A 22,414-nucleotide genomic window follows, 5' to 3' on the forward strand; every position below is an offset into this window, starting at 1 on the left:
GATGCCCGAACACTCAGTGTGTCAAAATCAGCTTGTAATTTATGAACGTCTTCTATAGACTGAACAATACTACATAGCTTGGTGTCGTCTGCAAAAATAGTAATATTAATCCCATCCTCTATATCATTAATAAATACAATACCGTTCAAAAGTTTGGGGTCACCCAGACAATTTTGTGTTTTCCATGAAAACTCACACTTAGATTTATCAAATGAGTTGCAAAATGACTAGAAAATATAGTCAAGACATTGACAAGGTTAGAAATAATGATTTTTATTTGAAATAATAATTTTCTCCTTCAAACTTTGCTTTCGTCAAAGAATGCTCCATTTGCAGCAATTACAGCATTGCAGACCTTTGGCATTCTAGCTGTTAATTTGCTGAGGTAATCGGGAGAAATTTCCCCCCCTGCTTCCAGAAGGCCCTCCCACAAGTTGGATTGGCTTGATGGGCACTTCTTGTGTACCATACGGTCAAGCTGCTCCCACAACAGCTCTATGGGGTTAAAATCTGGTGACTGCGCTGGCCACTCCATTACAGATAGAATACCAGCTGCCTGCTTCTTCCCTAAATAGTTCTTGCATAATTTGGAGGTGTGCTTTGGGTCATTGTCCTGTTGAAGGATGAAATTGGCTCCAATCCAGCGCTGTCCACACGGTATGGCATGGCGTTGCAAAATGGAGTGATAGCCTTCCTTATTCAAAATCCCTTTTACCTTCTACAAATCTCCCACTTTACCAGCACCAAAGCAACCCCAGACCATCACATTACCTCCACCATGCTTGACAGATGGCGTCAGGCACTCTTCCAGCATCTTTTCAGTTGTTCTGCGTCTCACAAACGTTCTTCTGTGTGATCCAAACGCCTCAAACTTCGATTCGTCTATCCATAACACTTTTTTCCAATCTTCCTCTGTCCAATGTCTGTGTGCTTTTGCCCATATTAATCTTTTCCTTTTATTAGCCAGTCTAAGATATGGCTTTCTTTGCCACTCTGCCCTGAAGGTCAGCATCCCGGAGTCGCCTCTTCACTGTAGACGTGGACACTGGCATTTTGCGGGTACTATTTAATGAAGCTGCCAGTTGAGGACCTGTGAGGCGTCTATTTCTCAAACTAGAGACTCTAATGTACTTGTCTTGTTGCTCAGTTGTGCAGCGGGGACTCCCACTTCTCTTTCTACTCTGGTTAGAGCCTGTGTGTGCTGTCCTCTGAAGGGTGTAGCACACACCGTTGTAGGAAATCTTCAGTTTCTTGGTAATTTCTTGCATGGAATAGCCTTTATTTCTAAGAACAATAGACTGTCGCATTTCACATGAAAGATCTCTTTTTCTAGCCATTTTGAGAGTTTAATCGAACCCACAAATGTAATGCTCCAGATTCTCAACTAGCTCAAAGGAAGGTCAGTTTTATAGCTCCCCTAAACAGCAAAACTGTTTACAGCGGTGCTAACATAATTGCACAAGGGTTTTCAAGTGTTTTCTAATCATCCATTAGCCTTCTAACACAGTTAGCAAACACAATGTACCATTAGAACACTGGAGTAATGGTTGCTGGAAATGGGCCTCTATACACCTATGTAGATATTGCATTAAAAAACAGACGTTTGCAGCTAGAATAGTCATTTAGCACATTAACAATGTATAGAGTGTATTTCTGATTAATTTAATGTTCTCTTCATTGAAAAAAAACTGTGCTTTTCTTAGAAATTTCCTTATTTTTGCAAGTGACCCTAAACTTTTGAACGGTAGTGTAAGTTGAAAAATAGTGGTTCCAGCACTGAACCCTGGGGTACACCACTTATAACCGGGGACCATTCAGAGTAGGAATCATTTACCACAACTCTCTGGATACAGTCCTAGAGCCAATTCTAAATCCAATTACAAACTATACTTTCTAAATCTAAAGTCCTCAATTTACACATAAGACGTCTATGAGGGACAGTGTCAAATGCTTTTGCAAAGTCCAAAAACACTATATCCACAGCGGCCCCTGTGTCTAGGCTTCTCCTTACCTCTTCATAAAAACAAATCAGGTTGGTTTGACAGTTTCTGTCCTTAGTAAAACCGTGCTGGCTGTCACTTATAATACTATTCTTTGTCACATAATCCTGTATATAGCCCCTCAAACATTCTTCCTACGATTGATGTAAAGCTAACTGGTCTATAATTACCCGGGGAAGACCTAGAGCCCGTTTTGAAAATAGGCACCCCATTTGCCCTGCGCCAGTCCCTCGGCACCATGCCAGTCACTAGAGAATCTCTAAATATTATGAAGAGGAGGACAGAAAGAACTGAACTAAGCTCTTTAAGAACTCTAGGGTGTAACCCATCTGGTCCCGGGGCCTTATGCACATTTATTTTATTTAACTTTGCTTGGACCGTATCTACATTCAGCCAATTCAGTAGATCAACTGATATATTAACAACACTGGCACCGGCTGCATCAGCTGCTCTTTCTTCTGTGGTATATACAGAGCTAAAGAACCCATTTAGTAACTCTGCCTTCTCTTGATCCCCTGTGACCAACTCCCCATTACCAATATTTAGGGGTCATACATGTTCAGACCTTGGTTGCTTCGAATTTACATGCTTGAATAATTTTTGGGGATTTGTTTTACTATCCTTGGCCCCATGCTTTTCAATTTGTATTGTTGATGATTTTATTACTTTTTTACAGATTTTATTACGCTCTTTATAATTTAAAAAGGCTACAGCTGTATCCTCTGATTTGTATTTTTCAAATGCCCTTTTTTTGTCCTATATTGCACCTTTTACAGAAGGTGTAAGCCATGCGGGTTTTCATTTTAGTTGTTTATACTTATATGAATACATTTTGCACTATAATTATATCAAGTAGATTTTAAGATCTCCCATTTATCATTTGTACCAGTATTTGACATTAGTTCTTCCCAGTCTATATCCTGAATTGCAGCCCTCATCCTGGGGAAATTGGCCTTCTTAAAATTAAGTGTCTTTGCCCTCCCAGCCTGTGTTTGTTTTTTTACAGTAAAGGTGAAATGTAACTATGTTGTGATCACTGTTACCGAGGTTTCCATGAACATTGGCATTCCCAACAAGCTCTGCATTATTAGAAATTACCAGTTCCAACAGAGCTTCACCTCTAGTCGGGTCTTCCACAAACTTGGCCATAAAATTTTCCTTCAACAGGTTGAGGAAATTTCTCCCCTTTGCAGTTGAAGCCGAACCATGACACCAATTAATATCTGGGTAATTAAAATCTCCCATTATCACTATAGTACCCCCCTGTGCTGCCCCTCCATCTGTTTATATAGCTGACCTTCCATCTCCTCAGTTATAGTGGGGGGTCTATAGATTACACGAAAAGTATTTTTTTTTCGTGTTTACCTCCCTTTGTTATTCCACCCACAAGGTTTCAATTTCCTCACAATCTTCACCCACTATTGCCTCTTTCACACTCGCCTTTATATCACTTCTCATATACAGACATACACCACCGCCTTTCCTATTTGTCCTGCCTTTCCTGAACAGTGTAAAAACCTGTAGATTTACAGCCCAGTCATGAGAAGTGTCTAGCCATATTTCAGCAACACCAACTATATCTATATGTTCCCCCAGTACCAAGGCCTCAAGCTCTCCCATTTTGCTTGCTAGACTTCTGGCATTTGTGAACATACACTTTAACTTACATTTCAAATTGCCAAATATTCAAATATGCAGACACAAAATAAATAATATTTTTAACAATTAGTTTTTTCCTTTTAAAAGTTGTGAAACACAAAAAAATATATATAAATTTGGTATTGCCGTAATTATATTGACCCACAGAATAAAGTTAACATGTCGTTTTTACCACATGGAGAATTCCGTAAAAACGAAACTCAAAAAACAATGGAGTAATCACAGTTTTTTTCCCATGCCGCGTCACAAAGAAAATGTTTCCAGTTTCCCAGTACGTTATATGGTACAAAAACTGGTGCATTATATGGTACAACAAATTGTGTCATAAAAAAATTATATTTGGCCAGCAATAAACAAGCCCTCATACGACTATATCAACAGGAAAAAAAATGGCTTTTTGAAGGTAGGGAGGAAAAAGCGAAAAAAGAAAATCCAAAAAATAGCTACAGAAGTAAAGGGTTAAGTTAATATTATGCAAGGCAGCTAAGATCAAAATTTTTAGCTTTTTCCAATATGTTACTTATAGAATGGATTTTCCTTGTTTTTATGGTCATTGTGTATTTTAATTGGAAGTGCTCTTCAAATCCAGTAAATAATTATTTATATATTCTATCTCTCTTGTAGAACGTTAAAGCGTTAATGACTGCAGAGAAGACTAAAGGATTTTGTCAGCTTGTTGTTTCACCCAGTGTACGTGATGGTATGTCACACTTGATTCAGTCAGCTGGTCTAGGTGGCATGAAACACAACACTGTATTAATGGCTTGGCCGCACTCGTGGAAGCAGCCAAACAATCCTTCCAACTGGAAACCTTTTGTTGGTGGGTGTTGCCATTATGTTTATTGTGTCCCGATTGATTTAGTTTACAGTTTGTAAAATAGTCTGCACAAGGCTATATTGCACGACCGTGAAAAACGGCCATGTGATGGTCATGTTTTCAGAACAGTGAAGTTCTATGGGTGTATTCACTGGCCGTCAACAAATAGAACATGTTTTAACTTAGAGACATTTTTGAGAAATCAATCCATATGATGGCCATTAAAAACTGAACGGTCACAAAGGGACTCAATTGTATCTGCGTCTTTAGGATGCAGGTGAAGCAATTACGTCATTGCGCCGCCAGCTTCATTTCGCTGAAGCAGGCCTTGTCAGAAGAGACTAGACCTGCATCACTGAAGGAGAGCATGGTGCGGGAACGTGGGGCGGTGTGGCACTAACTACAGGGGGCGGTGTGGCACTAACTACGGGTGGGCGGAGTGGCACGAACTACGGGTGGGCGGAGTGGCACGAACTACGGGTGGGCGGAGTGGCACGAACTACGGGTGGGCGGAGTGGCACTAACTACGGGTGGGCGGAGTGGCACTAACTACGGGTGGGCGGAGTGGCACTAACTACGGGTGGGCGGAGTGGCACTAACTACGGGTGGGCGGAGTGGCACTAACTACGGGGGGCAGAGTGGCACTAACTACGGGGGGGGCGGTGTGGCACTAACTACGGGGGGGCGGTGTGGCACTAACTACGGGGGTGGGCGGTGGGGCACTAACTACGGGGGGCGGTGTGGCAAAAACTACAGAGGGCGGTGTGACAGATGACAAACGGCTGTAAAAAAAAAAAAAAAGGTCAGGTGGCCAAGAGATGGATGAGAATGTGGAGACTCACTGATACAAATAGGCAATGAAAAATGACAGTTGATCCATTCTTAACGCCTGTTTTTTTTCACTGTCCTGTGAATATAGCTTAAGGAGTTTATAAATAGTAATAATGTGGCAATTCCACACCATTAAAGGAATGAACTTTCCTGTTCATGCATTTATAATAAGAAGTTTTTAAATGATTATTGGTTTAGACTTTCCATAATAAAATAGACAGTTAAATAAGAGCTCTACCTTTGGTAATAGCCTATATAGAATTTCTCAAATCTGGAGCACAAAGGAGCCCATCGGGTCATGTTTTAAAGTAAATGTGCACCTTTGAACACCTTTTTGTTTTGTTATATTGACCTACGTTTTAAAATTTAGGTTTAGAATTTTCTACTGATTAATTTCTTATTTTATCTTTATAGCGGTCAGAGCTCCAAATCTTCTTCATTCACAAAGAGTTCAATTATAAATTTCAAACTGTAGGTGTCACAAGAGGGAGCCTAGGAGCATATTGCATACTGTATTATTATTATTGAGTTCAATGTACACGCGGTATGCACAGCTCTCCACAGTTTCTGTCACTGCCATAGACTTTAAATGGAGCGCCAGGAAACATGCTCTGTTTTATTCCTTCAGGTGAGTGGTCCTGCAGCTGGGAAAACAGGGGGCACTGTTGATTGGCAGGGGTCACAGGAGTCGGACCCCTACCGATATTCTAGTTATGGAATATGCCTTTAGGCTCCTTTTGGAAGCAGCTGCAGGTAGCCAGGCATTTGTTATTTAACTTGATGTCTTATCAGGGGATTAGGATCTCTGTATCAGAAAAACAAAGCTGCAATGCTATAAAGATATGTTAAGAAAATTAATCGGCACAGAATTTTGAACCTAAAAAAACATTGTGTTAAAAGGTGGACATCCTTTAAGGATATATTACACATCTGGCAATACATATGTACGGACTCTAAGTCACAAGTTTCGTCTATTATTTATTTTACAATATCCTAACACTAGAACTATATTACTTGTAGTTCACAGTGCGTTTTGCATGTTGTAGAGAAGTCAAAATAAGTGATGGAGTTAATAATACAATGGAATTGCATAACCAGACAACCAATATTCTCTCAGGTAGGGAACAGGTGTGAGTATAGCTACATTTTTATTTATTTTTACAGACACAGTACGAGATGCAACGACAGCTCAACAAGCTTTACTTGTGGCCAAAAATATAGATTTGTTTCCTACCAATCAAGAGCGTTTTGCTGAAGGAAATATTGATGTATGGTGGATTGTTCATGATGGTGGAATGCTGATGCTGCTGCCTTTCCTGTTACGCCAACATAAGGTATCTGCATAGTTTATCATATTTTTCAATAATACAGAGACTTGAACATACTTGTGAATACTATTCTAAAGTTAATCATTGGGTCTAGTTAAAGTACTGCTAACTGTATCCATACTTTTTAACTGGAAATTTGCTGAAACATTCAAATTGCAGATGTTTTTTAGTAATGTTTCAGTAGTATTTATTTTCTTATATTAAGGGAAACCTAATTTTAAAAATAAAAATGATGTCCTAATTTATTCTCCTTGGTTGCCCATATTTCTGATTTAATATATATGCAACTTTTAGAAGTTTAAAACAAACATACAAACCAAAAAGTGACCTTTAAAGTGTACCTCTAAAGATAAAAAAAACCTTTTTATATGTGTTCCTTTTAACACAATAAAAGCGTTAGCCTGCTATGCTGTAGTCTTCTTCCCTCTCTTGCTGCTCCTCCGTCTCTTCTACTTCTGCAGTCCCAGCTCGTTATCAGTTGGAATCCGTAGCTAGCAACATCAGACGCTGGCTACGGATTCTATGAAGAAGGTTGCTGAGGGAGAGGCACTATGTTGATGTGCACACTCCCGAGCCGCCTTACTCTAGGGTCTGTCCATATATGGATAGTGATGTCCAGAGCTGAGCTGCAGTCCCGGGCAGAGTTCTAGTATGGGCTCTGCTCCGGTACTCCGGCTCTGTGGAAGCCTCTAACATCACTATCCATGTATGGACAGTGATGTCAGGGGCAACCACAGAGCCGAAGTCCTGGAAAGAGCGCTATTAGCGCTCTGCCTGGAACTCCAGCTCTGCTCCTGACATTACTGTCTGGGGCTTCCCCGTAGCTGGAGTCCCAGAGGAGAACGCTAGTATAGGCTCTGCACCAGGACTCTGGAAAAGCCCCTGACATCACTGTCCATATATGGACACTCATGTCGGGCAGCCCCAGAGCCGGAGTCCCACAGCAGAGTGCTAGTATAGGCTCTGCTCCGGGACACTGTTTTTGGGTTTTCCCAGCCTAATATTACCAGTCTGCGGCCGCCTCAGTTCCCGAACATCACTATGGATGGTCGGGTAGTGGATCGTACCTGGCTCTTCCCAGTACCCCTGGGGGAGGTGGGTGTCTGGGTAATAATGTGGGGTTAGTAATAGCCATTCCACCGGCTTGCCCCTCCCTTAGTAATGGACACTGACAATCAGACAGCGGAAATTACTAAGGCAATAGTAATAAAAATGTTAAAAAAACAGACACACACAAAAAATATGTTATTGAAACAAACCCCCCCCCCCACACAACCCTCGTTAACCGAAGTAGTCCTCTAATCCAAAGTACAGATGTAGCCATCTTTAGCTTGACTTTTAACGCATTAAATACATGGTGTCAGGCAACTTTAACTTGACTTTTTTAATGTATTTTCTATGGATATCACGCTGCAGCAAGTTATCAGTCAAGATAGAGATGGCTACATCCGTAGTCCAACAACCGAACCTGTAAAAAAATGAAAACATTTTAAAAAAAAAAACACAACACAAAAAAAGTAAAACAATTATTATACTTACCTTTAGTCTCCTCTGTGACAGTAAACTAAGCAGTGACAGCTCTAAGTTGTCATTGGTAGGTTTACTTTACATGGTCCCAGGTTATTCCCAGGGTCACTGGTCTACTTTTATAAGTATAAGAACAGAAGTAACCAGGCTCCATGTGATGTAAACTCATTAATGACAGCTTAGAGCTGTAACTGCTTAGTTTACTGAGGCTTGTAAGAGGCACAGGATAACCCGAGGTGTGTCAGAATTTCGGAGCATCTCCGGTGCATGCACCACTAAATTTACAAAAAAATAAAAGCGCTGTTCAACTTTGCGTATCCCGGAGGTTGGGAGAACAACAACGGATGGGGATGAAAGCAAGAGGTGCGCGGAGACGATCCACTGCGCAGACGGTTCGTCTGATTGGAAGAATGGCGCATAGTGATCCATACTGTACTGCAAGTGAAATTGGACGTCCGATACCAAGTGTAGAGCGGCAACCATTGTCGACACAAACTATCAGTAGGCGTTTGCACAACATCGGGCTACAAAGAATATATGTGTCGTGAATCTGCAGCCGCAGCTAGAGCTAATAAAAAAAAAGAGACTTAGCCCAAATATTACTCTTCTGTTAATGAGAGATCCACATATATATATATATATATATATATATATATATATATATATATATATATATACATACATACATATACACTCCTCAACATTAAAATGACAACACCAAGAAGGGCAAGCCGTAAGGATCAAGTGGTGTGGGATGATTGTGCGATGGCCGAGATGTCAGCACTGTTCAACGTTGCGTGTCCCGGAGGTTGGGAGAACAACAACAAACAAGAATCAGTGCAAGAGGTGCGTGGAGGCGAACCTCTGTACGGACGGATCGTCTGATTGGAAAAATAGCGCATAGTTATCCATTCTGTACTGCAAGTGAAATTGGACGTTATATCCCAAGCCTAGGGTGGCAACCAGTGTCGACACAAACCATCACAAGGTTTTTGCATGATATTGGGCTACGAGACAGACGTCCAGCTACAGGGCGTTCTATTGACCACACACCGCCGCTCTCAAAGGCTATCATGGAGCATAGCAAAACGGCAATGGAGGCTGGAATGGAGGTCTATCCTCTTCAGTGATGAGTCCCTCTTTTCTCTCGGATGCAATGATAGCCGGAAATTGGTCTGGAGACCACGTGGGCAATGTCATGAAGAGGCCTTTACAAGGGAATGTCACACCGATCCTACTCCCGGTATTATGGTGTGGGGTGGCACAATGTACGGTAGCTGTACCCTTCTAGTCTTCATTTCAGGTACACGAACAGCTCGGCTTTACATTGATTTGGTCATGAAACCAGTGTTACGGACATTTCTCCAAAGTGTCCCAGAAGCCGTTTTTTAACAGGACAACTCATGGCCGTGTGTTGGTCGTGCTACTGTGAGCAGCGTTCGTGGCCTAAACGTCCTACCATGGCCTGCATCGTGTCCGGACTTGTCTCCTATCGAGCACATCTGGGACGTCATTGGTCGGCCATTGCAGAGGGAGCAGCCAGTCTTGATGATTTGCAATCCCAAGTGCATTTATCGTGGCATATCATTCCTCAGACAACCATTAATAACCTGATTGATGGCATCCCAAGGCGTGTATTTTTGCGCATGACGCTCATATTATATACTGAATAAATCAAGATGTTTGGAATATTTTGTTTACATTTTTTTTTATAATTTGCATATCATTAACATGTCTGTTGATCCCGTGATTTCCACAATTCCAAAACGTTTGGAAGACCAGACGACCAGAGTAAAGACAAACAAGTGCTGAGCGCTGCCATCACTGAATATCTCCTATCTATCTATCTAGCTCTCAGCACTTGTCTGTCTTTACTCTCGTCTTGCAGAAGATGTCTATAGATAATATATTCTGGGGAGAGATTAAAGCAGGAGATTCTGTGACCTGATTGGTGGAGTTGATATGCTAGTGCATGAGATTTACAGCTCTGCATCATGGGATATAAGGGTTTAGGTCTGGCTTCAGTTCCCTTAGGTGATGTCACAATCAGGAAGAGTGACCGCCCATTTGATGAAGAAGCAAGAGAAGATTTTACATTTAGTCTCTGACCTGTATAACGGCTAGATCTCGGGCAAGGAAGTAGCTATCTGCATAATATACAGTACCGTTCAAAAGTTTGGGGTCACCCAGACAATTTTGTGTTTTCCATGAAAACTCACACTTATATTTATCAAATGAGTTGCAAAATGACTAGAAAATATAGTCAAGACATTGACAAGGTTAGAAATAATGATTTTTATTTGAAATAATAATTTTCTCCTTCAAACTTTGCTTTCGTCAAAGAATGCTCCATTTGCAGCAATTACAGCATTGCAGACCTTTGGCATTCTAGCTGTTAATTTGCTGAGGTAATCGGGAGAAATTTCACCCCATGCTTCCAGAAGCCCCTCCCACAAGTTGGATTTGCTTGATGGGCACTTCTTGCGTACCATACGGTCAAGCTGCTCCCACAACAGCTCTATGGGGTTGAGATCTGATGACTGCGCTGGCCACTCCATTACAGATAGAATACCAGCTGCCTGCTTCTTCCCTAAATAGTTCTTGCATAATTTGGAGGTGTGCTTTGGGTCATTGTCCTGTTGTAGGATGAAATTGGCTCCAATCAAGCGCTATCCACAGGGTATGGCATGGCGTTGCAAAATGGAGTGATAGCCTTCCTTATTCAAAATCCCTTTTACCTTGTACAAATCTCCCACTTTACCAGCACCAAAGCAACCCCAGACCATCACATTACCTCCACCATGCTTGACAGATGGCGTCAGGCACTCTTCCAGCATCTTTTCAGTTGTTCTGCATCTCACAAGTGTTCTTCTGTGTGATCCAAACACCTCAAACTTCGATTCGTCTGTCCATAACACTTTTTTCCAATCTACCTCTGTCCAATGTCTGTGTGCTTTTGCCCATATTAATCTTTTCCTTTTATTTGCCAGTCTCAGATATGGCTTTTTCTTTGCCACTCTGCCCTGAAGGCCAGCATCCCGGAGTTGCCTCCTCACTGTAGACGTTGACACTGGCGTTTTGCGGGTACTATTTAATGAAGCTGCCAGTTGAGGACCTGTGAGGCATCTATTTCTCAAACTAGAGACTCTAATGTACTTGTCTTGTTGCTCTGTTGTGCAGCGGGGCCTCCCACTTCTCTTTCTACTCTGGTTAGAGCCTGTTTGTGCTGTCCTCTGAAGGGAGTAGTACACACCGTTGTAGGAAATCTTCAGTTTCTTGGCAATTTCTCGCATGAAATAGCCTTCATTTCTAAGAAACAAGAATAGACTGTCGAGTTTAACATGAAAGCTCTCTTTTTCTAGCCATTTTGAGAGTTTAATCGAACCCACAAATATAATGCTCCAGATTCTCAACTAGCTCAAAGGAAGGTCAGTTTTATAGCTCCTCTAAACAGCAAAACTGTTTACAGAGGTGCTAACATAATTGCACAAGGGTTTTCAAGTGTTTTCTAAACATCCATTAGCCTTCTAACACAGTTAGCAAACACAATGTACCATTAGAACACTGGAGTGATGGTTTCTGGAAATGGGCCTCTATACACCTAAGTAGATATTGCATTAAAAACCAGACGTTTGCAGCTAGAATAGTCATTTAGCACATTAACAATGTATAGAGCGTATTTCTGATTAATTTAATGTTATCTTCATTGAAAAAAACTGTGCTTTTCTTTCAAAAATAAGGAAATTTCTAAGTGACCCTAAACTTTTGATCGGTAGTGTAGGTAATGTCGGAATTGCATTGAAAGGCTCTATTCAGCTATGCAAAAATATTTTTACAACGTCATTGGAGGTACCATTTAAATTTTGATACGTCAATGCATAACTTCAGACATTAGAAATGACACTAAACTAGAAAAAATACTTCTGGTGCAGTTCTATGAAGCTGAAAGAATTGAAATGCTGCCACCACAGGCCATTTTGTGTGTTTATATTAGCCAATTATACAGTGATTTTCTATAGATGGATATTATTATTACTATTCTTAATAATTGCTTACTTTTCAAAGGTTTGGAGAAAGTGCAGGATGCGGATTTTTACGGTTGCCCAAATGGATGATAACAGCATTCAGATGAAAAAAGATCTCCAGATGTTCCTGTATCATTTACGCTTGGATGCTGAAGTTGAAGTAGTTGAAATGGTTTGTTTTCTTCTTCTACACTTTTTAAAAATATGTATTTGGAATTTAGTGTATATTTGTAAATAAAGGACATTGTGATAATGTACATAAAAATGTTTTAGTATTAGCATTTGATAATATAATAGAATGTATATGGCTTAACAAAGAGGGAATACAGCACTACATAGTGTATATTATGTTTAAAAGACCAGAAAAATGTGAGTTTGGTGTAAGCTCCGCTAACTTTTAAGGCTTCCTTCACACACACAAATTTTTGGCAATTAAACTGCACCAAGAAAACACTTCTAAAAACGCTAACAATTTTCAAATGTAACATGCATTGTTTACCGATGTCCACTGTCTTCAAAGTTCCAGTTCACTGTCCTCGCCTTGGCATATGCATCTTTCACAGCAAAAAAAACAACAAGATTTCATGAAGCAATATTAGGACTTAATTGTAGAAGCAATACAAATCCACCCAACACACAAAAACGTAGGACCAGTACGCATACATGTTTTGAACGTCAACTGCATTCTTAGACATGGCAAAGAGACCTCTAAGGACCTCATTAGGCACTTGCCACAGGGAGATCGTAGAGTAGACTGAAGGGTCATTAAGTTGTAAATACTCTTTGAGGTGAACCTCAAGTAACTGAAACACTTCGGCATTCCGGAGTAGCAAATAATTGAGGCAGTAGATCGTTTGTTGCAAATTGCCAGAATATGAGGGGGGTAAATAACGTGAAGGTGGTAGTGGAAAAATTATTCTCCTGTATTCCGAGAATATCTGCATGCAGGCTACGCTAGTATCTCAACACTTTAACTTTTTTATGGGGGCAATTAAATCTCTGAACACAAAAAATGTGGGATCTAGTGTAATTACAGGGAGCAAAAAAGACAGGAGTCTCAGAGGTGGAATTTTTTTTTTAATAAGTCCTACATCCCTGATTGACGGACAGAAGGAGGAGAGGAAAATGGGAAAAAGAGCGGGGAGGAAGAAAGAGAAGCTGAAAAAATAGGAGAGACTTGGATTAATGGCGCCAAGTTTCAAAGAGCAAATGTAAGAGAGCCAAGCACTTAGCAAAAGTGCCAGAGGCACCCCGGGAAACATGACAACTGAGAGGTGCTAATGCATATAACATGCAAGGTGTTTTCAACATTTACTTGCTGACAAATTAACAGAATTAAGGATAGGAGGTCCTGTGTAACCAATTATCAATTAGTTTAGTTAAAGGGTAACTAAACTATCAGAAAACTTCTGACATGTCAGAAGTTTTGATCGGTGGGGGTCTGAGCACTGAGGCCCCCACCAATCGCTAAAATAAAGTGGCAGAAGTGCTCGGGTAAGCGATGAGCCGTTTAGTTTCTTATCGGCTTTTCTCTGAAAGCCGATGTAACGGTGTACGGACCCATAGACTTTCTATTGAGTCTGTACACCGTTTCCTCTGCTTTCCGAGAAAAGGCGTTCAGAAACAAGTGGCTCAGCACTCTTGCCGCTTCGGTTTAGAGATCGTGGGGGTCTCAGTGCTATTAAAAGTTTTACAAAAAAATCCTATAAAGTGTAACAAAAATAAACATAATTGGTATTGATGTGTCTGTAAAAGTCAGAACTATTACAATATAACATTATTTAACCTGCACTGTTAAAATATGACATTTGACCGTCAAAAAAAGAAAACAGAATTGCTGTTTTATGGTCATCTTGTCTCCCACGAAAACTGGAATATAAAGTGATAAAAAAAAAATGGTATCAATAAAGACTACAGCTCATCCTGCAAAAAACAAGGCCTTACACAGCTTAGTCGATGGAAAAAAGAAAACAAGTTACAAAATATAGCGACACAAAACAATTTTTCCAGTACATCCCTCATGACAGCACTACAGGAGGTTGCCCTCTTGACCTCTGTAGGGACAGGAAGACAGAGAGGTTAAAAGGCCCCTCCCACCACCCACTTGCCAGTGTTCTTCCTGTCCCCACAAGGGTCAGGAGCAGAGAGCGTCGCTCCTGTATTAGTGCAGGAAAAAACTCGGGCAGGGGGCAAGATCGGGGGGTCCGTGCACTCCCCCTTCTCTTCCCCCTAAAGCCCAGGCTAACACCCCTCATACGACGGGTCCCTTAGCTCCCTCCCTAAGACACCTACCGGAGGAATCCTAGGCAGGGTTCTGGTAGTGTGTGGGGGCTGGGGTTTCCCAAGCAGGCTTCGGCCGGACCGCGGACCAGGCGGGGACCGGCAGCTCCATAGGCATGGACGCACCGGCAGGGATCCTCGCTGCACCGCATAGCAAGCCTTAGCGCCGGCTATGGCGGCTGCACTCCAGGTACACGCTGGACGAATAGCCGACCGGATATGACGTCGGGCTACTTCCGGTCCGCGGCCATCTTGGAAGGCGGGAAATTCAAAACGCCCGCATTTAAAGGGACACGCACAGGTATGTAGTTAGAGCTGATAACTCTAACTTGGATTTATTTTTTGTGGTTTGCATATTGCATTGCCTGTTACCTGTCGCGATATGGAACTTCCTCGTCCTGATGGAACTCCAGATATGTCCCAGGGTCACGTGAGTCTCACCCTTGGGGAAGGGTATGACCCCTTATGTATGTACACCATACTTTACCTACCTTCTGTTTTCTCTAGGAAAAAGATTTCTCTCAGAGACAAACTGATAAAAAGAAGGTTAAAAAATGTGCGACTTGTGCAAAAAAATTGCCAGAGTCCCATAAAAAACAATTGTGTCAGGATTGTATTGCCAAAATACTAAAGGAGGAACAACCGACGTTCATGTCCGAACTTAGGACTATGATTCGTGAGGAAGTGGGTCAGTCAGTAGCCTCCCTCGCCCCTCCGCAAGAAACTCCCTCACACTCCCGGGCAAAAAGACCACGGATTGAAGTGGATCAAAAATATTGGCCTCCTTCTCAGGGGTCGGACTCTGAACAGGAGTGCTATTACCTATCGGAAGATGAGTTAGAAGAAAGAGACGAACTCTTACCTTCAACTTCTTCCACTCAAGAGAAAAAATTTTTTTTCTCTTCCGAGATGTCTGATACCCTAATTCAAGCAATACGGGAAACTATGGATATTCCCGAAGTGGACCAACCACATACCATCCAGGATGAGATGTTTGGAGGTCTAACGGGAAAGAAAACAAGGGTTTTTCCGGTAAACGAAAATCTTAAAAGAATGGTGACAACTGAATGGGAAGATTCAGAAAAAAGGCTCTTCATTTCAAGAGATTTTAAGAACAGACTTCTCTTTGATCCAGAGGACACTAAGCCTTGGGATGAAATCCCAAAAGTAGATGTCCCAGTCGCCAGGGTTGCTAAAAAAACCGCAATCCCCTTTGAAGATTCCTCTCAGTTGAGGGACGCCATGGACCGAAAGGCAGACGGACTACTAAAAAGAGCGTGGGAATCTTCCTCTGCCTTGATCTCAACTAATATCGCGGCCACATCAGTAGCAAGAGCAATGTTCATATGGCTAAACCAGCTAGAGACCCATCTGATGATGAAGACATCACGACAAGAGCTACTAGAATCTCTACCGTTACTAAAAATGGCAACCGGATTCTTGGTAGACGCTTCAGCAGAATCTATTAGATTTGCTGCCAGGAATGGGGCTCTCTCAAATGCTGCTAGAAGAGCATTATGGCTCAAAATGTGGTCAGGAGATACTAAGTCCAAAAACAAGTTGTGTTCTATCCCATTTACAGGGTCTCTGATGTTCGGTCCTCTCCTTGATAACATACTGGAGAGTGCAACAGATAGAAAAAAGGGGTTTCCTGAAGAGAAACCAAAAGAACCCCCTCAATTTGCAAGATTTCGCCAACAGAGGGATCCTACTTCACAGAACTACAGCGGGAAAGGGAAGTCCGGTCGCTGGAGTTACCCCAAAGGGAAAAGGGGTCGAGGATATCTCCTTAACCCAAATAATTCATTCCAGCCCTCAAAGCAATGACGCCAAGAGTGTGGGGGGAAGACTCCTACAATTTTATCCCGAATGGTCGAGAATAACCCAGAACCCCTGGGTTCTAAAGATAATAGAAGAAGGATACAAAATAGAATTTTCCTCCATTCCTCCAGAGAAATTCCTAATAACCCAGTACCAAGCAAAAGATCTTCATCAGGTACTTATCCAGGACGTCCAGAAATTACTCAGATTGAGAGCCATTTCCCCAGTTCCCCACAACGAGATATGCAAGGGCCACTATTCGAAAATCTTCTTGGTCAAAAAACCAGATGGTTCCTACAGGACAATAATCAACCTGAAGTTCCTAAACAAATGGGTGAATTATCGGAAATTCAAGATGGAGTCTATCAGATCGACTATTCCTCTAATAAGGGAAGAGGCATCAATGTGTACGATCGATTTAAAGGATGCGTATTATCACGTTCCTATCCACCCCGCGTACCAGAGATTCCTCAGATTCGCAATTCAGGACGGTCCTTCCATTCTCCACTTCCAGTTTGTCTGCCTCCCCTTCGGCCTTTCCTCCGCCCCCAGAATTTTTACAAAAATTATGGCAGAGATCATGGCATTCATAAGAAGTCAAGGTATAGTAATTATCCCATATCTAGACGACTTCTTGTTGACAGCAGATACTCCTGCTATCTTAGTCAGTCATCAGTCACAGGTTCTTTCCCTACTACAAAAATTGGGATGGATAATCAACTTTCAGAAGTCGAGTCTTCCTCCCCAGAAACAGAAGGTCTTCTTAGGAGTACTGCTAGACTCCTCCCTTCAACATTCCTTCCTCCCAAGAGAGAAACAAATACTCCTACTGGCAGAAGTAAGAAAATTTTGGGGGAAAGACGCCTGTTCCATAAGGGAATGTATGCGGATGTTGGGAATGATGACATCTTGCATCCAATCTATTCCATGGAGCCAATTTCACTCCAGACCCTTACAGAATCTGATCTTGTCCCGGTGGGATCGAAAACAAAACTCCCTGAATTTAAAAATGCAATTTTCCGAGACTGTGAAATCATCTCTCCTGTGGTGGCTCTGCACAAACAACATAGACAAGGGAGTCCCCTGGAGAACTTCTCCTTATGTAGTGATTACCACAGATGCCAGCAAACACGGCTGGGGGTCAGTAATCCAAGACCAACACTTTCAGGGCACATGGACTGGTCAAATGAAGATGATGTCTTCAAACTTCAAAGAACTAAGAGCTGTATGGGAGACACTTATAAGAGCTTCACCCACCATAAAAGGGAAGCATATAAGAATTTTATCGGACAACACGACAGCAGTGTCCTTTCTTCGCCATCAAGGGGGAACAAGACACACTCTTCTTCAGGGCCTCTCTGCACAAATTTTCAGTTGGGCAGAAGAAAACGTCCTATCAGTCACGGCAGTCCACCTAAAAGGCTCAGAGAACCTATCAGCAGATTTCCTGAGTCGGGAAAAAGTAGACCCAGGAGAATGGTCCCTAAACAAGGAAGTCTTTCGTTGCCTAACCCGAAATTGGGGTTTGCCACGAGGAAAAACACTCAAGTAGAGACATTCTTCTCCCTAAATCTCAGAGACAACCCATTGGGAGTAGATGCATTGTCCCAACACTGGGACATGGATCTGGCCTATGCCTTTCCTCCGTTTCCTCTAATACCAATGGTATTAAGAAAAATCCAGGAAGATTTGACAAAGCTCATCATTATTCTTCCCTATTGGCCGAAAAGAAGTTGGTTTCCAATCGTACAATACCTAGCGTTGGAAGATCCTATCATGCTCCCAGTCAAGGAGAATCTTCTCTCCCAGGGTCCCTTATTCTTCCAGGGAATAGAGACTCTGAAATTGTCAGCCTGGATCCTGAAAGGCAGATCTTGAGGAACCACGGTCTGTCAGACGAGGTAATTTCAACTATCTTATCAAGTCATAAAGAAGTTACCTCAAAAATCTATCAAAAGATTTGGAAGAAATTCTGTTCCTGGCATGGAATCCCAGGACCAGATCCCTTTTCTCCCAACATTGCAAAAATCCTAGATTTTTTACAATCGGGATTCAAAAAAGGACTTAGCCCTAGTACCTTAAAGGTACAGATTTCAGCCTTAAGTAATTTTTTAACACTCCTCTGGCTGAACATCGGTGGATCAGAAGATTCACCCAAGCGGTCTCTAAACTGAAACCTTCCCTAAAGAAATCAGTTCCTACCTGGGATTTGAATGTGGTGTTAACGACTCTTTGTGAGCCCCCCTTTGAGCCGCTCGACAAAATTAGTATGCATTTTTTAACTCTAAAAGCTGCATTCTTAGTCGCTATTACTTCAGCAAGAAGGATTGGAGAAATCCAATCTCTGTCAATCATAGAACCGTACCTAAAAGTACAAGAGGATAAGATCATCCTAAAGCTGGATCCCTCATTTATTCCAAAGGTATCTACCGCTTTCCATAGAGAACAAGAAATAATTCTACCTTCCTTTTATCCAGATCCAAAAGACCAACAAGAAGAAAAATTCCATTGCCTGGATGTCAGGCGAACAATTCTTCAGTATCTGGATAGAACCTCCTCCTGGAGACGAGATAAAAATCTATTTGTCCTATTCGGGGGAAAGAATAGAGGAAAGAAAGCCTCAAAAGGCTCTCTAGCGAGATGGATAAAAACCACCATACAAGAAGCCTACAAGTCCCAAGGACTATGTGCCCCACAAGGCATCAGAGCCCATTCAACAAGGGCAGTCTCGGCATCCTGGGCAGAAAGAAGAGAAGCCTCTATTGACCAAATCTGCAAAGCTGCCACTTGGTCAAGCCATCATACGTTTTACAAACATTATAGGCTCGATGTTCTGTCCGATACGGATTTAAGTTTTGGACGGAAAGTCCTCCAATCCATAGTCCCGCCCTGAGCATTATAATCTGGTATTGCTCCTGTAGTGCTGTCATGAGGGATGTACTGGAAAATAGCAATTAGACCTACCGGTAATTGTATTTCCAGGAATCCATCATGACAGCACCATTATATTCCCTCCCTTATTGAATTCTGATTTGTGCATTTAACATGTCAGTTATTATCCCTAGAAATAAAATAGGGTTGCATCCATCCTGGTGTAGTAATTGAAAAACACTGGCAAGTGGGTGGTGGGAGGGGCCTTTTAACCTCTCTGTCTTCCTGTCCCTACAGAGGTCAAGAGGGCAACCTCCTGTAGTGCTGTCATGATGGATTCCTGGAAATACAATTACCGGTAGGTCTAATTGCTATTTTGTTTTTTAACAATTTGTTTTTTAAGAGTAGTAAAACAAAAAAATGCCTAAATTTGGTATCGCCGTAATCATTTTGACTAAAGTTCACATGTTGTTTTTACCTCATGGTGAACGCCATAAAAAGAAAACCCAAAAGCCAATAGAGGAAGCAAATTTTTTTTTTCATTCTACCCCACAAATATATATTTTTTCCAGTTTCCCAGTACAAATTATATGATACAATGGTGCCATAAAAAAAAACTGCAATTCGTCCTGCAAAAAACAAGCAATGTCGATGGAAAATAAAGAAGTTATGGCTTTTGATATGCGTTGGAGAAAAAAATAAAATTTAAAATAATGAAAAATGGCTATAGCAGCAAGATTTTAAGAGACTACAGACCCTATTCTATAATTAGAAAGAGCAGTTGGGCTGTTGCAATGTGCAGTGGACCACATTCCAACCCTCTACCCTCAGATAATGTTCATTGCTCTAAATGCACCAGCATACAGCTTTTTCAGTTTTGTCAATTTTAAAGAGAGTGGAACATTGCACTCTTCTGTCTGCCCCAATTGTCATCAGACCGTGTTCGGTGCGCTGTTTTACCATATAGAGAACTAGCTTTTACACCCGCGTTGCTCGGGAGGTTGACTTACGGTATGGATAGAGTAAAAGCTCACTATTTAAATACCTCTCAGTATGAATTTAATTGCTACCTCTCGATATAAATGTAATTGCTAGAGAGTGTAAATGATGTTATAAATAGATATAGTGTGTATTTCCCAAAATTGACCAAACTATGGCGCTGCTGCTCAGCGTATCACTAGGCTGCCTGCATTACATTCAATTTAGTGAGATTTCTCAGCATTGAACACACGATGGCATTGTTTCTTGGCGTATCACAATCGGGCTTCAAACAAACTTTCGAAAATATATAATAGATTGTGCAGCTCTTATTTGCAATTCACTCGGCTTTTTGCCCAAGTTTCCTTTTTTTCTTTTACCAACCCTGGCCTCCTTCACATTCTGTGCTGGAGAGATTTTAGAAATAGTAGCAATATTTGAGTGTTATATGTATATTAAGTACATAATTAAAGTGGTTTATAAAGCCGTTGTTTATGGAACAAACTTCCATTCTGGAGCATATTTTGCAACTTTTCCTTACAAGCAAATATAGATTGTTACAATATTTATTTTTCAGTTTGAAAATGACATTTCTGCATTTACATATGAGAAGACTCTAATGATGGAACAAAGATCACAAATGCTTAAGCAAATGCAACTATCCAAGAATGAAAGAGAAAGAGAGGTACGCTTATTTGTTTTAATCTGTGGTTCGTGTGCTTCTAATATCGGCAATGGATTTCAAATTGTTTAGTGATTTGATATTTCCATTTTTATTTCTGGACTCTGGAATGAACAGATCTTTACAGATTCTTAGGAAAATAAAACATTTCTAAGTCTTCAAGCTAAGCAAATAAATTATATCTAAAATGGGTTCTGGCATAAGCCTATCTCTCCTGGAGACCAGATGTATTTGGCAGCTGCTCATATTCCCTGCTCTATTGAAATAACAAGCAATTTTGGCGAGCATGCCTGTTATTGGTGAAGTCTGGGCTAATAAATGTTCAACCAATAGCTTATCTTAGGTCTATGATCTCTTTTACTCTTTTGGGTTATGTTGATGTGATGGAAAGGCTGAGAGATGGTGGATTAGCTACAGTGGGGGCTAATACTTTGAGGCTGCAAATAAGATATGACATTCCTAGAAGCAGATCGACTTGGTCCATCAGTTACTTGTTTCTATTGGGAAATCCTTACTGAAGTTTTGGCACCGAGGTACAGATGTGTCGACACTTACCTTTGCTTCAATTTGATTAAGGACTTTTTTCTCATAAAACCAATTCAGTACAATATTGCGAAATGCTAGCAAAACCCTTAACAGGCTGAAACTCACATCACAACAATTGGGTGGCCACCAATAGACATATTTAGCGTAGACCTCTCATGATAGAGTATCTCAAAATCATGTTGGTTTTTTTTCAAAGCTGCTAGTATTGCGCCACACATCTCAGGATATGTTGTAATAAGAAAAAAGGTAAGTAAGGCCACATCTGTATATTGTCCTTAATGTGTTTTTCTAGATTTTAAATGTTTGTTTTTGCAGAAGAGTGTGGACATTTGCTGAAAATATAGTGCTGTGAAAGTTTTTATCCCTCACGTGATTTCTTTTATTTTTGCTAATTTGTCACATTTAAATATTTCAGATAATGCAAATAATTTTAATATAAGACAAAGACAACATGAGTAAACATAAATTCCATTTATTGAGGATAAATATTTATTCAAACCCTATATGTGAAAAAGTAATTTCCCCACTAAACCTAATAACTGGTTGTGCCACAGTTGGCGTTACCATAGTTACATAGTTCGTTCGGTTGAAAAAAGACATGTCCATCAAGTTCAACCAATGGATGGGAAAAGGGAAGGTAAAAATTTCTACACATAGGAGATGATATTTTTTTGTTCTAGGAAATTATCTAAGCCTTTTTTTAAGGCCATCTACTGTCCCTGCTGTGACCAGCTCCTGCGGTGACTATTCCATATATTCACAGTTCTCACAGTAAAGAAGGCTTGTCGCCTCTGCAGATTGAACTTTTTTTTTTTCTCCAGGCGGAGGGAGTGCCCCCTTTGTTTTTTTAGGGGGTTTTACATGGAACAGGATTTCACCATATTTTTTGTATGTGCCATTAATATATTTATATAAGTTAATCATGTCCCCCCTTAGTCGTCTTTTTTCAAGGCTAAATAGGTTTAATTATTTTAATCTTTCCTCATTACTTAGATTCTCCATGCCCCTTATTAGTTCGTTGCTCTTCTTTGTATTTTTTCCAACTCCAG

General features: G+C 41.0%; 1 protein-coding gene across 1 annotated transcript in view; it reads left to right on the top strand.

The window, feature by feature from the left end:
* Positions 1-22,414, top strand: part of SLC12A7 (solute carrier family 12 member 7) — a 352,177-nt gene that overhangs the window by 299,285 nt on the left and 30,478 nt on the right. The window contains exons 18-21 of the mRNA XM_075826873.1: positions 4,284-4,479; positions 6,472-6,641; positions 12,228-12,359; positions 20,715-20,822. Of these exons, the coding sequence (XP_075682988.1) occupies positions 4,284-4,479; positions 6,472-6,641; positions 12,228-12,359; positions 20,715-20,822 (606 nt within the window). The remainder of the gene's footprint in view (positions 1-4,283; positions 4,480-6,471; positions 6,642-12,227; positions 12,360-20,714; positions 20,823-22,414) is intronic.

This window comes from Rhinoderma darwinii, chromosome 5 (assembly GCF_050947455.1).
Source record: "Rhinoderma darwinii isolate aRhiDar2 chromosome 5, aRhiDar2.hap1, whole genome shotgun sequence".
NCBI classification, from domain to species: Eukaryota; Metazoa; Chordata; class Amphibia; order Anura; family Rhinodermatidae; genus Rhinoderma; species Rhinoderma darwinii.